This window comes from Trachemys scripta, chromosome 7 (genome assembly GCF_013100865.1).
Source record: "Trachemys scripta elegans isolate TJP31775 chromosome 7, CAS_Tse_1.0, whole genome shotgun sequence".
NCBI lineage: Eukaryota > Metazoa > Chordata > Testudines > Emydidae > Trachemys > Trachemys scripta.
This window is the reverse complement of record NC_048304.1, coordinates 53768528-53786053: the sequence shown is the minus strand read 5'-3', so window position 1 is coordinate 53786053 and position 17526 is coordinate 53768528. Positions and strand designations below refer to the sequence as shown.

The following is a 17526-nucleotide window of genomic DNA, read 5'->3' as shown; positions in this document are numbered from 1 at the left end:
TTGGGGATGTTGAAATGCCTATCGTGATCCTTGGGGACCCAGCCTACCCCTTAATGCCATGGCTCATGAAGCCGTACACAGGCAGCCTGGACAGGAGTCAGGACCTGTTCAACTACAGGCTGAGCAAGTGCCGAATGGTGGTGGAATGTGCATTTGGACGTTTAAAAGCGCGCTGGCGCAGCTTACTGACTCGCTCAGACCTCAGCGAAAAGAATATCCCCATTGTTATTGCTGCTTGCTGTGCGCTCCACAATATCTGTGAGAGTAAGGGGGAGACATTTCTGGCGGGGTGGGAGGTTGAGGCAACTCGCCTGGCCGCTGATTACGCGCAGCCAGACACCAGGGCGGTTAGAGGAGCACAGCAGTGCGCGGTGCGCATCAGAGAAGCTTTGAAAACGAGTTTTGTGACTGGCCAGGCTACTGTGTGAAACTTCTGTTTGTTTCTCCTTGATGAACCCTCCAAACCCCCCCCCCGACCCGGTTCACTCTACTTCCCTGTAAACCAACCACCCCACCCAACCCTCCCCTCCCCAATTCGAGCACCGCTTGCAGAGGCAATAAAGTCATTGCTTTTTCACATTCATGCATTCTTTATTAGTTCCTCACAGAAGTATGGGGATAATTGCCAAGGTAGCTTGGGATCGGTGGGGGAGGAGGGATGGAAAAGGACACACTGCATTTTAAAACTTTAACTCTTATTGAAGGCCAGCCTTCTGATGCTTGGGCAATCATCTGGGATGGAGTGACTGGGTGGACGGAGGCCCCCCCACCGTGTTCTTGGGCATCTGGGTGAGGAGGCTATGGAATTGGGGAGGAGGGCTGTTGGTTAAACAGGGGCTGTAGCGGCGGTCTCTGCTCCTGCTGCCTTTCCTGCAGCTCAACCATACGCTGGAGCATATCAGTTTGATGCTCCAGCAGACGGAGCATTGCCTCTTGCCGTCTGTCTGCAAGCTGACGCCACCTATCGTCTTCAGCCCGCCACTTGCTCTTTTCATCCCGCCATTCAGCCTGCCACCTCTCCTCTCGTTCATATTGTGCTTTTCTCATCTCCGACATTGACTGCCTCCACGCATTCTGCTGTGCTCTTTCAGCGTGGGAGGACATCTGCAGCTCCGTGAACATATCGTCCCTCGTCCTACGTTTTCTCTTTCTAATGTTCACTAGCCTCTGCGAAGGAGAAACATTTGCAGCTGGTGGAGGAGAAGGGAGAGGTGGTTAAAAAAGACACATTTTAGAGGACAATGGGTACACTCTTTCATTACAAGGTCGCATATTTCGGCTTGCAGGCAGCCATGGTAGGCCACAGTGTTTTGGCTTTTTTAACCTTCTTAACATGCGGGAAAGGTTGCAAACAGCAGCGCATTTCCCATATCAAGGATGAATTGGGTTGTCCATTTAAAATGGGTTTTCAATGTAAAAGGGATGATCACTTAACCCCTCCCCTCCACCGCGTGGTTAACAGCGGGGAACATTTCTGTTCAGAAGAGCAGAAACGGGCGCCTCTGAATGTCCCCTTAATAAAATCACCCCATTTCAACCAGGTGACCGTGAATGATATCACTCTCCTGAGGATAACAAAGAGAGAGATAAGGAATGGATGTTGTCTGCATGCCAGCAAACACCGGGACCATACGCTGCCATGCTTTGTTATGCAATGATTCCAGACTACGTGCTACTGGCCTGGCGTGGTAAAGTGTCCTACCATGGCGGACGGGATAAGGCAGCCCTCCCCAGAAACCTTTTGCAAAGGCTTTGGGAGTACATGAAGGAGAGCTTTCTGGAGATGTCCCTGGAGGATTTCCGCTCCATCCCCATACACGTTAACAGACTTTTCCAGTAGATGTACTGGCCGCGATTGCCAGGGCAAATTAATCATTAAACACGCTTGCTTTTTTTTGTGTAATGTTTACAAATATTTACAAAGGTACACTCACCAGAGGTCTCCTGTGTGCCCTGAGGGTCTTGGGTGAGTTCGGGGGTTACTGGTTCCAGGTCCAGTGTCACAAACATATCCTGGCTGTTGGGGAAACCGGTTTCTCCGCTTCCTTGCTGCTGTGAGCTACCTACAGTACCTCCATCCTTATCTTCCTCGTTCCCCGAACCGTCTTCCCTGTGTGTTTCTCCAGTGAGAGAGTCATAGCACACGGTTGGGGTAGTGGTGGCTGCCCCCCCTAGGATCGCATGCAGCTCCGCGTAATAGCGGCAAGTTTGCGGCTCTGCCCCGGACCTTCCGTTTGCTTCTCTGGCTTTGTGGTAAGCTTGCCGTAGCTCCTTAATTTTCACGCGGCACTGCTGTGTGTCCCTGTTATGGCCTCGGTCCTTCATGGCCTTGGAGATCTTTTCTAATACTTTTCCATTTCTTTTACTGCTACGGAGTTCAGCTATCACTGCTTCATCTCCCCATATGGCGAGCAGATCTCGTACCTCCCGTTCGGTCCATGCTGGAGCTCTTTTGCGATCCTGGGACTCCATCACGGTTACCTGTGCTGATGAGCTCTGCGTGGTCACCTGTGCTCTCCACACTGAGCAAACAGGAAATGAAATTCAAACATTCGCGGGTCTTTTCCTGTCTACCTGGTCAGTGCATCTGAGTTGAGAGCGCTGTCCAGAGCGGTCACAATGAAGCACTGTGGGATAGCTCCCGGAGGCCAATAACGTCGAATTCCGTCCACACTACCCCAATTCCGACCCGCAAAGGCCGGTTTTATCGCTAATCCCCTCGTCGGAGGTGGCGTAAAGAAACCGGTTTAAAGGACCCTTTAAGTCGAAAGAAAGGGCTTCGTTGTGTGGACGTGTCCAGGCTTAATTCGGTTTAACGCTGCTAAAGTCGACCTAAACCCGTAGTGTAGACCAGGCCTAAATGTGTTTATCCACATACCTGTCACATTACTGCACCTGCTTCCAGAAAGCATCCAGATTTGGCCCTAAGTGCTATCTATTGCCAGAATGCTGTAGAACAGGTGTGAATAAAAGAAAGCTGAATTTCAGTGTGTGGTGGTGCTTAAACATTGAGAGAGTAGGTTTGAAAAGCCTGTTCAATCAAGCAGAGAGAGGCTGCATGTTACTGTCTACTCCTGAGAAACAACTAGTTCTAGGAATACACCTAACTCTGTCCTTGTGTCTCAGAGCAGTTCTCCAAAGTTAATATATAGCCTGAACCTAACAAATTAGGGAAAATAAGTTTCCAGAGGGTAGGAACTGTCCCTTCAGCTCATTCCACTGAAGGGGATATGTGAAATATTTTCTGAGGAATCACATTCCAACTCAGTCTTATCTCACTGTACTGCGAACTTCTCTAATAATGCAAAAGGAGAAGGTAGAAGAGTTAACCCTCATGCAGTAAAAGCATGCTTGATGCCCATAGTTCAGGAGAGGACATACACATCAATGCCAATTAAATTTAAAAAGCCATAGATCTTGAAGCCCCAACGTTGAGGTCAAGCATGAGTTGACATCTTTAGCAAAGACTTCTCTGCCTTAATTAAATGTTCATGATGCTCTTATACCTGAGACTGTTCTGTCTTGATTCTTGGAGAGGGAGAAACTACCACCTTTTTGCAGGAGCCACACACAACTCCAGTTAAGGGAATAATTGCAAATGACATTTTGATGAAAATCTTATCTTCCCTTTGCAGAGTTTAATTGATCATAAGAATCCAGAACATACAGAAATCCTGAAAGTGGATTGCCAGCTCTTCTCTGATTGTGCATCCAAGATGCTGATGTAGAAAAATTTAGATGTCATGTGTAATGCCTTGGCTGCTATATCTGATGGCCTAACCCACAAAACAGGAGCGTGCAGCCTAGTGGTCAGAATCCTTTGGGCTACCCTTGCTCTCAGAGCGCATGACCTAGCAATTGGTGTTCTTTGGGCTACTCTTGCTCACAGGGCAGCATGACCTAACAGTCAGAGCAGACGGAGCTACTACGCAGGGTCACAGGCCCTCCAGCAGGGTGGAGCACCAAACAGTCTGGGGAGCTCAGGCCCTCAGGCAGGGTGGCAAACAAATGCAGGCCTTTTGGCCTTAGGTAGAGAGGCTGTCCCCCGCATGGGTGGGGTGGCACTACAGGGTAGGGGGACCTGGGCCCACCCTACTCCACCAGTCCCAGCCCAGGACCCTAACAGCAGTGGATGGTTCCACCACTGGGTCAGCGAGGATCCAGCTAAAACACGCTGACAGGTTTCCTGGTCCTATTTCCCATGAGTCTGACAGCTCAGTTCCCTTCCACGTCTCCGCAGGCAATCCGGGGTCTGCCTGGGGTTCAGGGTGCCTGGCCTCTGGGGAGTGGTGCTCCCGTAGCTGCCTAGAGGAAGCTTGCAATACACATCCTTTGTCCTCGGCAGTCCAGCCCAAGTGAGCTAGGCTGCTTCCCTTTACACCCTGTCTCCATGCTGAGCATGCCCAGCAAGGGTGGAGGGGTGGGGCTTCCTCAGCCTGCAATGCACAGTTAACCCCTATAGAGCCAGTGTGGGATAGATACACCCTGTCACAAGTACCTTCCGAATTACAATGCTTCCTGGATACTTAAATTTATAACTTAAACTTTTCTCCCATCAGAAACAAAGAATTAAAACCTAACTATTAATGTTCTATAAATCTCACACATGCACTCCACCAGGAATCCTTAACAATCAAACCCAATAATCAAGAATCAGTTAACAAGACATTCCACTGAGTTTATTCTAGAGATTTGGAGTTTCATGTTAACGAGCCTGTTCCTTTACTAGTGTTCTGTCCTGACTTCCGATGGTTATCGCAGAGAAACTCTCTCTCACGGGACATGAGATGAGTTCTGAAGATCTTGCTCAGTTTTAGAAAAGTTACCAATTTGTTTTGAAGGTTGTAACTATGAACAGAAAATCAATAAGACCTCTGTTGCTTAGTGCCTTAAATATTATATCTCGTTAGGACCAGGTAAAATGGCTAGGGCCAAAATTGTTAAATGCTGTTCTGTAAGAAGCATAGCAGTGCCCTAAATTTGCTGAGCCGTCTGGTCACTGATTCATCAAACATTACTAGTTGGATTTGTCCTAGTTGCTGATAGTTGTTGGTTATTAATAATAATCTCTAGCTCTTATATGGTCCCTTTCATCAGTAGATCTCAAAGCTGTTTACAAAGATGCTAAGTATCCCTGTTTCACAGACAGGAAAGTGACTTGCCCAAGGTCACCCAGCAGGCCTGTGGCAGAGCCAGTAATTGAACCCAGGTTTCCATGCCCAGTCTAGTGCTCTATCCAGTAGCCCTCACCACTGTAATGTAAGCTCTCATCTCCTTTAGCTTACTGCTTGCAGTATCCACTGGTTGTCTGTTCCATTCCTGTGCTTGGAGCAGGGAGCAGGGATGGCTGTCACTTTTATGTTCCCTGTACTTGGCTGTATAGGGACCTACCTGGACCTCAGGGCTGTTCATAATCTAGTTACGGGCCTGGGAAATGAACAATAGCTGTAGTCTAGTACGTTCTAGCCACATGTCCAATCCTTCTCCTACACTGGTGCTGGGGGGCTGGTGCAGAGTCCTCGTGCCATTTTTACACTGACTGGGGATGGGTTGTATTCTCAGAGGCTATAGCTGTCCATTATGAGTACCGTAAGGGGGCTTTAGTGTAACTGAAAATAACGCCCAAAATGTTTAGCATGTGTTATGGTAATTGGCCATTGTCTGCCACTTTATGGCAGACTTCCAAGCAGTTGTTTTTTCAGATCTGTGAAAAGACTTGCTGTTATCTAGTGATCTGAACTGGAAACTGAATGCTCATTTATGCTATACTGCAAATTCTACTGGTGTGTGTATGTAACCCCATCATCCAAAATTACTGTTTACTCATTTATATTATTTTCATTAACAAAAGTCCATTTCAAGGCTTCTCTGTAAAAGTCGCTGTTGCCTTGTAAGTATATTGAGCCACGAAACTGTCTCACTTAACCAGATCTCTAGTGGAATGTCTCCAGCCAGGTGTGGCTATTTTTCTTTTAATTGGAGCTCTCTCAGAGCTCCTGCCGCAACTGGCCCCGCATGCGGCATTGGAACCAGCTAAGGCTTGCTGTGAAGGCAAGCCTGCCAGAAAGGCCTCGCATAAGTCAAGAGAGTGCCGCCAATCTCCAGAATCAAGGCAGAGCCCTAGAGCGCCACGTCCTTGGTCTCCACATTGGCCCAGGTCTCTGGCTCGCCAATATGCACCGCGCTTCCAGTCTCCGCCTTTGCGCTGGAGCTCGCCCTTCACGGTCATGACAGGAAAAAGACGATTGCTCCACAGTCAGCAACGGTTGTCATCGCACCGTCAGTCACTGTTGCCGAGACCTCAGGGATGCTCCCCAACACGGTGCCACTCTCCATGCTCCCAGCACTGGTCGGACCGTTCCTGGCACCGTTCACCTGAGGAGATGGTTAGCTGCCAGACCCAGGGTTCGATGGCCCCGCCCTGGTCACCGGAGGACGAGGACTTCTCCGGCTTGGAGAAGCAGTTCAGTCCCTTGCCTAGACAGCAGTTCAATTGGGCTCTGGAGAGTGCATCTGCTGCACCGATGCCGACCTGGTAGCAAGGCTAGTGGCTGATACAATGGCCTTATTGGAACACCTGGAGCATACCTATTATGCAGGTGCCCCATCCCACCAGCCTTCTCTCGCTGCGTCGGACAAACCCAGGACAAAACCAATGGCACTAGGATTGGTGCAATCACAAGCCTGCAAGGGTGCTGGGCACTGTTGGCCTCCACTGAATTCAGAAGGAGTTGAATGTTTTATGCGTTGTACAGGAGCAGCTTATTCATCAGCAACAGGTGGCTGTAACTGACTCACCTTAAACTAGGGGTATGTCTACAAAGAAACCTAGGTCAACATACTGCGGTGATGTGCATCCTCACCAGGAACACTTTCACCCACCTAAGAGAGGCAGTGTGGGGAGCTGAGAGCCTGGTCTCTCTGCCAGGAGTGAGGGGGAAGCTGGCCTGGGCTTCTCATGCCTGCTCCACAAGCCTTGAAATTTTCAAGGCTGCCCAGCTCCTGGCAAGCAGGAGGCCCCTCAGGCTTCTCACCCCCTGGACTTCTTGCCCCAGCTCCAGGGGGGCGGAGGGATGAAGCTTTCTTGTCAATTGCATGGCAGGAAACATGAAATTGACAAGACAGCGGATGTAAGGAACACAGTGTCTACACAAACACTGCCTTGTCCCCAACTACACTGCCATAAGCCTTACGTCTCTCGTGGTGGTATAGTAGGGGACTTATATTGGTGGGAGGATGGCTGTAGTGTAGACCAACTCTAGGTTTCTCAAAAAGTCTCACATGCGAACCCTTTTCCACTAGTTGGTGTGTGCACACTTTTAAGGGGAACTGTCAAGTTAAATCACTTAACATTTTTCCATGTTACTAAGAACTTCAGATTTTCTTCCTACCATTTATGCTAATGATTCTACTTTGAGCATTCCATGGGTCTGGCCATGCAAAAGGAAGTATAGTTCGCCTTTTAGTACACAGCTTTGAGTTTAAACATTCCCTTGCAGTGTTTTACATTTGTTTAAGGCTTTTTAAAATAGCCTGTCCAGTCATTTACCACATAAATATTCATTCATCTGAGTAAATTAGATTTGGGAAGATCTCATCAGTAAGTCCCTTTATTTTTCCATTTGGCACCATAAAACTAGGTTACAGAGTGCTCTTGTCATTCCAGGCCAAACACTATCATGACTCATTCAGGCAGGCCAGCAATATTAGCCCATTTCTGATAACTTCCACTCTACAATATTTGCTGTGCACACACTTAAACCATTAATACTTGGACTCAATCAGGTCATATTTTTTTACCATTATCATGGAAACTGGTTCTGTAACAGAAATAACCTGAAGTAGCCCACCTCTCCGAGGAAGGAACAACCAGTTTCACACATACAGAATGGGAAGAGACTGTCTAGGAAGGAGTACGGCAGAAAGGGATCTAGGGGTTATAGTTGACCACAAGCTAAATATGAGTCAACAGTGTGATGCTGTTGCAAAAAAAGCAAATGTGATTCTGGGATGCATTAACAGGTGTGCTGTGAGCAAGACACGAGAAATCATTCTTCCGCTCTACTCTGCGCTGGTTAGGCCTCAACTGGAGTATTGTGTCCAATTCTGGGCACTGCATTTCAAGAAAGATGTGGAGAAATTGGAGAGGGTCCAGAGAAGAGCAACAAGAATGATTAAAGGTCTTGAGAACATGACCTATGAAGGAAGGCAGAAAGAATTGGGTTTGTTTAGTTTGGAAAAGAGAAGACTTGAGAGGGGACATGATAGCAGTTTTCAGGTATCTAAAAGGGTGTCATAAGGAGGAGGGAGAAAACTTGTTCACTTTAGCCTCTAAGGATAGAACAAGAAGCAATGGGCTTAAACTGCAGCAAGGGAGGTTTAGGTTGGACATTAGGAAAAAGTTCCTAACTGTCAGGGTGGTTAAACACTGGAATAAACTGCCTAGGGAGGTTGTGGAATCGACATTTATCTAACCATCACCATCTCTGGAGATATTTAAGAGTAGGTTAGATAAATGTCGATCAGGAATGGTCTAGACAGTATTTGGTCCTCCCATGAGGGCAGGGGACTGGACTCAATGACCTGTGGAGGTCCCTTCCAGTCCTAGAATCTATGAATCTAGCCTAGCCTTGTTTTAATTTGTATAGACTTCTTTTGGTTTTAGGAGGGGTTATGATGCACTGTGTTTTGTCACCCTAAAATGTAACAGAACGCCACTAGCCATCACCTTCAGCCCCCAACTAAAACCTCTCCAGCGCATCATTAAGAATCTACAACCTATCTTGAAGGACGATCCCTCCCTCTCACAGATCTTGGGGGACAGGCCAGTTCTCACTTACAGACAGCCCCCAACCTGAAGCAAATATTCACCAGCAACCACACAACAAAAACACTAACCCAGGAACCTATCCTTGCAACAAAGCCTGTTACCAACTCTGTCCACATGTCTATTCGGGGATACCATCATAGGACCTAATCACATCAGCCACACTATCAGAGGCTCGTTCACCTGCACATCTACCAATGTGATATATGCCATCATGTGCCAGCAATGCCCCTCTTCCATGTACATTGGCCAAACCGGACAGTCTCTACGCAAAAGAATAAATGGACACAAATCAGACATCAAGAATTATAACATTCAAAAACCAGTTGGAGAACTCTTCAATCTCCCTGGTCACACAATTACAGACCTCAAAGTTGCAATACTCCAACAAAAAATCTTCAAAAACACTCCAACGAGAAACTGCAGAATTGGAATTAATTTGCAAACTGGACACCATTAAATTAGGTTTTACTTTATGTAATGACTCATCCACTCCCAGTCTTTATTCAAGCCTATTTCCCCATGCTAATTTTTCCCCCTACTGTTACTCACACCTTCTTGTCAACTGTTGGAAATGGGCCATCCTGATTATCACTACCCACCATTGCTAGTTGGCCACATCATTGTATAACCCTCTGTGTATATATATCTTCCTACTGTATTTTCCACTGCATGCATCTGATGAAGTGGGTTTTAGCCCATGAAAGCTTATGCTCAAATAAATTCGTTAGTCTCTAAGGTGCCACAAGTACTCCTGTTCTTTTTGCTGATACAGACCAACACGGCTACCACTCTGAAACTTAAAATGTCAAGGTGGTGTTGAGATCAGCTATGTTGCTCTTTTGAATAATTGGCTAAGCAATTTAGTACTAAAGATTCTGTTGAGACAAGTGTCCCAGGACTGTTTTAATGAAAGGGTTTAATCCCTACAGACCTTTCAAGAAGTGCCATTGAAGTCAGTGGAACTACTCAGATGAGCAAGGGCTGCAGAATCTTTGCTGAGAAATGACTTGTACTATAATGGCTTTTTGAAGGAAGTAATTTAATTTGGCATCTCAGTTGTATTTTCTGTGGGTCAAAAGTGACACTGACACTTCAGGAAAATGACAATAGATACATCTTATTTTTAGATAGTAAAGTATAAATGTGCTCTAAATTAAGGCAACTATATGTGCAAAATAAAAACTCTTAAATCATTCATAATTAAGAAGGCATATTTGGTTATGCAATATTGAAAATCATTCTTTGTTACATGCAAGGCTAGTTATTTGTCTCCCTAATAAGCTCGTTACATGTCCTTCACTTTGTTAAAATGTAAATCTTTTCTATTGACCAACGATTGCCAGCAGCAACTTCCTGTAGTCACCACTTGTGTCACTTGATATCATTGTAGCCAAAGTCTTCTGGTACATCTGCGTGAACAGCTGCTTGATCTGTACAAGATCAATCTGTGTCAAAAGAAAAAGATAAGCATAAAACACTCAACAATCAATCTGTGTCCAGTATGGGATAATTCAGTAGTAGGGTAAGAGTCCACTTGCAGTGAACCCAGGCAAAACATCCATTCATTTCCTGTACCCCATAGCAGCTCAGACAATGCAAGCAAAAAGGAAAGAGATGCTCTCTATGCATGACACCCTCTCAGGATCTGTCAAAGCTGCACCCAGCCTCCTGACCCTCCCAGAGGTTCTGAGGTTAGATGACACTTTGGAGTCTTGCCATTGCCAATACTTCTGTAAATGGATGAAGAAGGCTGCTTCGGCCTCTGAGAGCAAACAGACTGAAAGGCCCTCTCTTCAGATTCTCCAGTCCACTTCAACAGGAAAAGCACACCAGGGTCCCTTCCCACTGCTTCTAGATCGGTAAGTCACTTTGAAAAAGCAAGAAGCAGCAGAGTCTTACTGTGAAATACTCCTACTTTTCCTCTCTAATTACATATCAATGGATGAGACATGCAGGGTCATCCCACCACATCTCAACAGCCAGCCTGGGGTTCCTGATGGGGAGAATCCTCTCCAAAAGACAAAAATAACAGGAATCAAAAAGCATCTCATCTCACATGAGTGCCAGCTCACCCGCACAAGTAGGGAAGCCTCTGCTTCAGAACGTAAAATTCAGAAACAGTGAGGTAAGCTCCTTAACTACAGTCCATATTTGAAACCATGAGGAGGAAGGAGGCAGCCACCAACAAAAGAAAATGAGCAAGCTCAATCATTTCCTCCACCCAAACTTCGAAGAACTTACATAGAAGTGATAAATTGATGATAAATGGAAAAGTACTGGAATTCTGCACCAGTGCGCAATGCAGTGAACATTGTGTGCACAGAATTTCCTTTTCCCCACAGAAATAGGCTGCAGTGCTGCTGGCCGCCAGTAGGGGTCGCTGAACCTGGCAGAGCCCAGCTTGCAAATAGAAGACAATGCGAGGGAGAGGGAACTCCAGCAGCTGCAGTTCCCAGCATGCCCTGAAGTAAGGAGGCAGCGGAGCGTAGGATCTCCCTGCAAGCCCAGATCCCAGCATCAGGCTGTTTCTCCCTCTGGATCCCTGGGCTCTGTGGTATGGGGGGGGAGGAGGCTTGGGTGGGCACAGTGGCTGGCTCTAGGGAGAGGGGTTGTGGGTGTCTGGCCTCCCGGCTGGGCTGTATGGGTGGGGCAGAGAAACAGGAACTGGGTTGTCATAGGGGTTTCTTTAATTTTCTACTCCTAGGGGAATTTTTATATTGTATTGTCTGTATTGTTACTGTCAGATAGGTATTTTGAAATAAATTACCAAAATAATTGAAACTGGCATGATTATGTAGTGTTGCTTTGACAAAATTTATAGAATTTTAATATACTGTGTTCAGAATTTTTAATATTTTGGCACAGAATGCCCCCCAGGAGAAGGAAAAGGCTCAGCCCTGCAGTTCTATGGGATCCTAGAACTCAAATATTCTCTCTTCCCTGGATGGAGCAACAATTCCCTGACAAAGGATATGGTAATTGCTAGCTGGAGTGGTTCCTTCCCAAATATTCAGACCATTCTTTCGTCCCCTTTCACTGTTAATGAAGACTAATTGAAGAAAACAGCTCCCTGGCTGCTAATTTTATAGCAAACGGACCCATGGATTCCAGGAGGTTAACGGCACCTAGCCTGGGTGAATATCTTGTGAACAGGCTGAAATCTACTTTCATAGACTGCTTTGTGAATATTTGCAAGTGAATTTGTTCAGCTGATTCTCAGAGTAAGAACTATATTTGCATAGACTAATTCTGACAGCTCCATATAGGTGACAAGGAGAGCAAAACTGGTTAGGGTACATTGATTTTTCACTACGTGTGGTGTACATCCAAAATTTTTAAACTCCTGCTTCCGCCTCATTTTTTGGAAAGGAAGAGGAAGATTCTTACCTCACTGCGAGTGACTATAATTCTGACAAGTGTAGAATCATCTGTGCCAGCTCCTTTCATGGAATGGTGAAGTCTCTCAGCAAAAAAGGCCGGACGATTTAGAGCACATTGAACTACAAGACAGTGTATTTACTGGGTTATTTCAAATAATGCATACTGCAGCAGTCACTATTCACATGGCTGTATTTGGCAGAATTAAATAGCTGATCTAGGAGATGGTATACATGGTATTTTGAAACAGTTCCACTTATTGCTTTGTGATTCTTCCTCATGCCAGACCCATGCTGGTCACAGTTCAGCAATTTTTTTTGTTGGCTAAATTCTATTCTATGCATCTCATCACATTTCTTTGAGGTTTGGAAATGTGACTATTTTGTTACTGACATCTCATCACATTTCTTTGAGGTTTGGAAATGTGACTATTTTGTTACTGAATCTTTCAGTTTAGGCCTTATTGTCACTGGTAAAATAATTTCATAGCCACAAGAAGTGTTTAAGCTTCACTAAGCGTGGATACCTTTTTACACAGCTACGAACACAGGTTAGTAGCCCCACCATTGCTAGTTGGCCACATCATTGTATAACTCATTTCAGCCATGAAGACAGCACTTTTGACAAGTAGAGAAGCCTTAATTCAATAACAAAAATCATGTAAGGGGACACTTCATTTTAAAAAACAAATCTTTCCAGTGGGTGATTGGTACTGGGATTCAAAGATTTTTACCTCTAGCTTCTTAGCTAGAATTCCAACAGCATAAGTACCAATTGAAAATTATCACCATCCACTGGCTGTGAGACTTGTCTCTGTTCAGTTCCTGTTGGATAGGTTTCCACATCACATTATAAGAATGCTAATTAATAGGTCATAATCAATTTCAAGAAAAAAAGTTCTCTCAACAAGCATTGATCTTTTTACAGTGCTTCAAATGGGGCAGAGCTTAGAAGGGCTCTGCATAGCAATCTTGTGGCACCAACATCAAGGATGGTTGAAGAATGTATCAACCCCCTTTGTAGGGTAGTGTCCTAAGAGTAAGAATGGATTCTACAATATACTGTTAAGAGGTAGAGAGTCAGGACATAAACTGTTTTTATTATTAAGCTCTCGTAGTTATGGGTTTTCTAAACTTCAGGAATCCCTTAATTATAAATTATGCTAATTTATAACTCTTTCAGATCGACCACGATTAGGGCCCTACCAAATTCACAGCCAAGAAAAATATGTCACAGACCATGAAATCTGGCTGTTGAAGAGGAGGGGCAGGGCTGGGGGCACCCCACGCAGGGACTCCTACCGTGGGCCGGGCTCCCATTGCTAGTCCTGGCCCAGGCTGGGGAGGGGAGGGACGGGACATGACATCCTCTTTTTCCTCTGCAGGGGCTACGCCCAGAGCCGGGTCAGACCCACCTCTTGGAACCTCCCCCAGCTGCAGAAAGCTCTGTGGCTGCTGGCTGGGACAACTGAGCCAAGTGGGAGGCTGCTGGGAAAACCCAGATGTATAAACCCACCCCCTCTACCCTGTGACCCTCACTTCTGTACTGCTTCTGGCAGTGGCGCTGGCTTTAGAGTTGGTGCCTGGTCAGCAGCCACTGCTCTCCAGCTGCCCAGCTCTGAAGGCAGTGCCCCTGCCAGCAGCAGCACAGAAGTAAGGGTGGCAATCCCACGACACTCCTACAATACCCATGTGACCCCCCCCACACACAACCCCTTTGGGGTCAGGACCCCCATAGTTACCTTGAAATTGACTAATTTTAAAATCCTATTACTGTGAAATTCACCAAAATGGACCCTGAATTTGGCAGGGCCCTAATCCTGGTCCATTAGCTTTCTGAACAGTGAGAATAAGAAATTAATCAGATGACAGGACACCTTTAAAAAACTTTTGCTCCAATTTTCTATAGAACTTGTGATGCTTAAATTAAGATTTTTATTGTAGCTCAAGTAGCTTCTAAATGAAAAATATAGGTATTCCAGCCAGACTTGTATAGTATGTCAGAAGGGACCTCTAGTGAGTCATCTGGGTCAGAGGGACCCACCTTCCTGTCTTTCCTTAGTGTTTCTGAAAACAAATTTATCCATAAATGCTCTATTTAAAAGTAAAAACAACAAGGAGTCCTTGTGGCACCTTAGAGACTAACAAATTTATTTGTGCATAAGCTTTTGTGGGCTAGAGCCCACTTCATCAGATGCATGAAGTATATTTTTCACTTCATGCATCTGATGAAGTGGGTTCTAGCCCATGAAAGCTTATGCCCAAATAAATGTGTTAGTCTCTAAGGTGCCACAAGGACTCCTCGTTGTTTTTGCTGATACAGACTAACGCAGCTACCACTCTGAAACCTATTTAAAAGTGACACCTGCTCTTGAAAACTCTTTACTCTTCTGTTAAGAAAAAATGTTTAGAGTAGATCTGAACACTGTACTTAATGTTAATTTGTATCACAATGCTCAGTAAACCTGTTCGATGAAGATACCAAGTTAATTCAGAATGAGGGGAACTGAAAAGAGTTAAATATGCCTTAATTGGATTTAGTTTGGAGAAAGCCAGCTTGTTTCAAATTGAGCTCACTGTACTTGAATTATAATCAAAATAAAAGTTCAACTTTTAGTCAGGGCTTAGAATACTTCTGTTTTGGCAAGTTCTGGGGGTAATAATATAGAAAGCAAATAGGTCAAGTAGTTTCAAAACACTTATGACAATTCATAGATTGCTGAGTTGGATAGTCTCTTATCTAGCTTTTAGGGCTGTCAAACGATTAAAAAAATAATCGTGAGAATAAAAAAATAGTCATGATTAATTGCAGTTTTAATCCCACTGTTAAATAATAGAATACCAATTTAAATGTATTATGAATATTTTTAATGTTTTTCTACATTTTCAAATATATTGATTTCAATTGCAACACAGAATACTAAGTGCACACTGCTCACTTTATTTTGTTTACAAATAACTGCACTGTAAAAAAACAATAGTATTTTTCAGTTCACCTCATACAAGTACACCTCTACCCGGATATAACGTGGTAAAACAGTGCTCCGGGGGGGCAGGGCTGCGCACTCTGGTGGAGCAAAGCAAGTTTGATATAACGCGGTTTCACCTATAACACGGTAAGAATTTTTGGCTCCCGAGGACAGCGTTATATCGAGGTAGAGGTGTACTGTAGTGCATTCTCTTTACTATGAAAGTTCAACTTACAAATGTAGAAGAATTATTTTTATTTTTTTTATATAACTCCATTCAAAAACAAAACAATGTAAAACTTTAGAGCCTAGAAGTCAAAGCATGAAGGGGCATACAAATGTTTAGCATATCTGGCATGTAAATACCTTGCAACGCTGGCTACAACAGTGCTATGTGAATGCCTGTTCTCACTTTCAGGTGACATTGTAAATAAAAAGCAGGCAGCATTATCTCCCATAAATATAAACAAACTTGTTTGCCTTAGCAATTGGCTGAACAAGAAGTAATATAAAGTGAGCACTGTACAGTTCATATTCTGTATTGTAATTGAAATCAATATATTTGAAAATGTAGAAAAACATCCAAAAATATTTATAATACATTTAAACTGGTATTCTATTATTGTGTGATTAATCATGACTTTTTAAATCTAGTTAATTTGTTTTGCATTAATTGCATGTATTAACTGTGATTAATTGACAGCCCTACTAGCTTTACCTCTCCAATTAGTCATAAATACCCTCTTTAAAAAAAAGAAAAGTCTCTTACCGATAGTCTTCAAGCCATCTTCAACATTTCCAGAAAACTCCCGGCCAATGCTGCTTAACAGATCACGATTGGCAATCTGCACATAAAAGTTAAAGGGATTAGGAGGGTTTGTTTTTTTAAACATGTGGGAATGGAGCCAAATTCAGTCCTGGCATATGCAGACCAAACTCATTTGAAGTTAATGGTGTTTCACCTGTTTTTATACCAGGGCTGAACTTAGTTCATAATCTTTAATAGAAAAATTTCTACCTTAGAATATGTTTCAACAGTAGCTTTTAGCTGGGGGAAACTTCTAGTTGCCAGAATCATGTTAAAGCAAGACTCGTCAGTTCCAAGTTTCCCTTCACCAGCTTGGTAGAGGCGCTGAGCATCTTCCTGAGCTTTTTGGTAGTTCACTGATTGATTCTCATCCCGATTGCCCTGCAAGTGAAGACATTAGCTGCTCAATCAGTAATACAACGTTTTCTGCTCCTTAACATATCTTACAGCCTTGCCAAACAGTTGTCATCTTCAAACTGGAAAATTAAATAGTAAACTAGAATTGGTAAAGGACTCTTATGACAGCTGTTTCCCAATAAACCTCACTTGTTTTTGGAGGCAGGATTGGATTGTGCACCAGTTAAATGAGGGGACTAGGAGTCAGAACTCCAAGCCTATCACCCAGCTCTGCCACTGACACGCTGTGTGACCCCTGAATCTTTTTTGTACTCCTTTGTAAAATGAGAATAATTTTTACCTTTATTCACCTTTGCTGCTGAGGTGAGAGCCTTAATTATTTGTAAAGTGCTTTGAGATCCTCAGGTGAAAAGTCCTATAGAAGTACCAAGTATTATGCATATTGTGATGCATGGAAAGTGCTACAAATCTCTGTCCACTCAGATAGTGAGCTCATGACTGTTCTACAATAATTCTTTGAAAAGGAGCAAGGCTATGACATATTGGAATTCTGAATTCAAGAGTACTTCAGGCTCTTCAGTTATTAGAAATGGAAGACAAGATATACTCACTGTATCCTGAAAGGAAGTAGGTATTAAATACCTTCTAGTTGCCTCTTATGGACAGACATACATAGTCTGTTGTCAGTTTCCTGCCTCATCAACTTAATACCTGTGCTTTTAAGTAGCAGTTTGAAAACATGCCTTTCCATTTATAGTGATTTCTTGTAAGCTGAACATAGAAAGATGGCCTGAAACTCTTACTCCGCAGAGCACAACTTAAAAACCTTAAATCATCTGGGTCAACAGCTCTGTAAGTTGAAATTATCTCATGTTTTTAGCCCCTGTGGCTTCTTGATACTTAACTTAAGCAGAAAACAAGGGCTAAGTTTTTACTCAATTTTTCTGTTTCTAGCTCTACTGGTTGCAAAGAACCTTCCAAAAGTGAACTAATGCACTGTTTTACTGTTTTAATGCAGCCTGAAACAATAGCAATAAAAGGCACGATCTGATCCCATTCTTCGAAGTATGGTGTTCACTCTGTAGCATAATGACTGTCTGAGAAAAGATCTGAGGGTAGATTTTCTACAGAAGATGCTTACTTTAGCACCAACAGGACACACATTAATATCTAATTTTAGACAGT

At 44.1% G+C, this 17526-nt stretch overlaps 2 protein-coding genes across 5 annotated transcripts in view; one reads left to right on the top strand and one right to left on the bottom strand.

Moving 5' to 3' along the window:
* Positions 1–17526, top strand: part of PPP3CB (protein phosphatase 3 catalytic subunit beta) — a 131160-nt gene that overhangs the window by 86349 nt on the left and 27285 nt on the right. The gene's annotated exons all lie outside the window — the stretch shown is intronic.
* ANXA7 (annexin A7) overlaps positions 9849–17526 on the bottom strand; it is a 49181-nt gene continuing 41503 nt past the window's right edge. Inside the window, exons 10-13 of the mRNA XM_034775686.1 lie at positions 16195–16365; positions 15946–16021; positions 12218–12330; positions 9849–10275 (exon numbers count right to left, since the gene is read on the bottom strand). Of these exons, the coding sequence (XP_034631577.1) occupies positions 10153–10275; positions 12218–12330; positions 15946–16021; positions 16195–16365 (483 nt within the window). The 3' untranslated portion in view covers positions 9849–10152. The remainder of the gene's footprint in view (positions 10276–12217; positions 12331–15945; positions 16022–16194; positions 16366–17526) is intronic.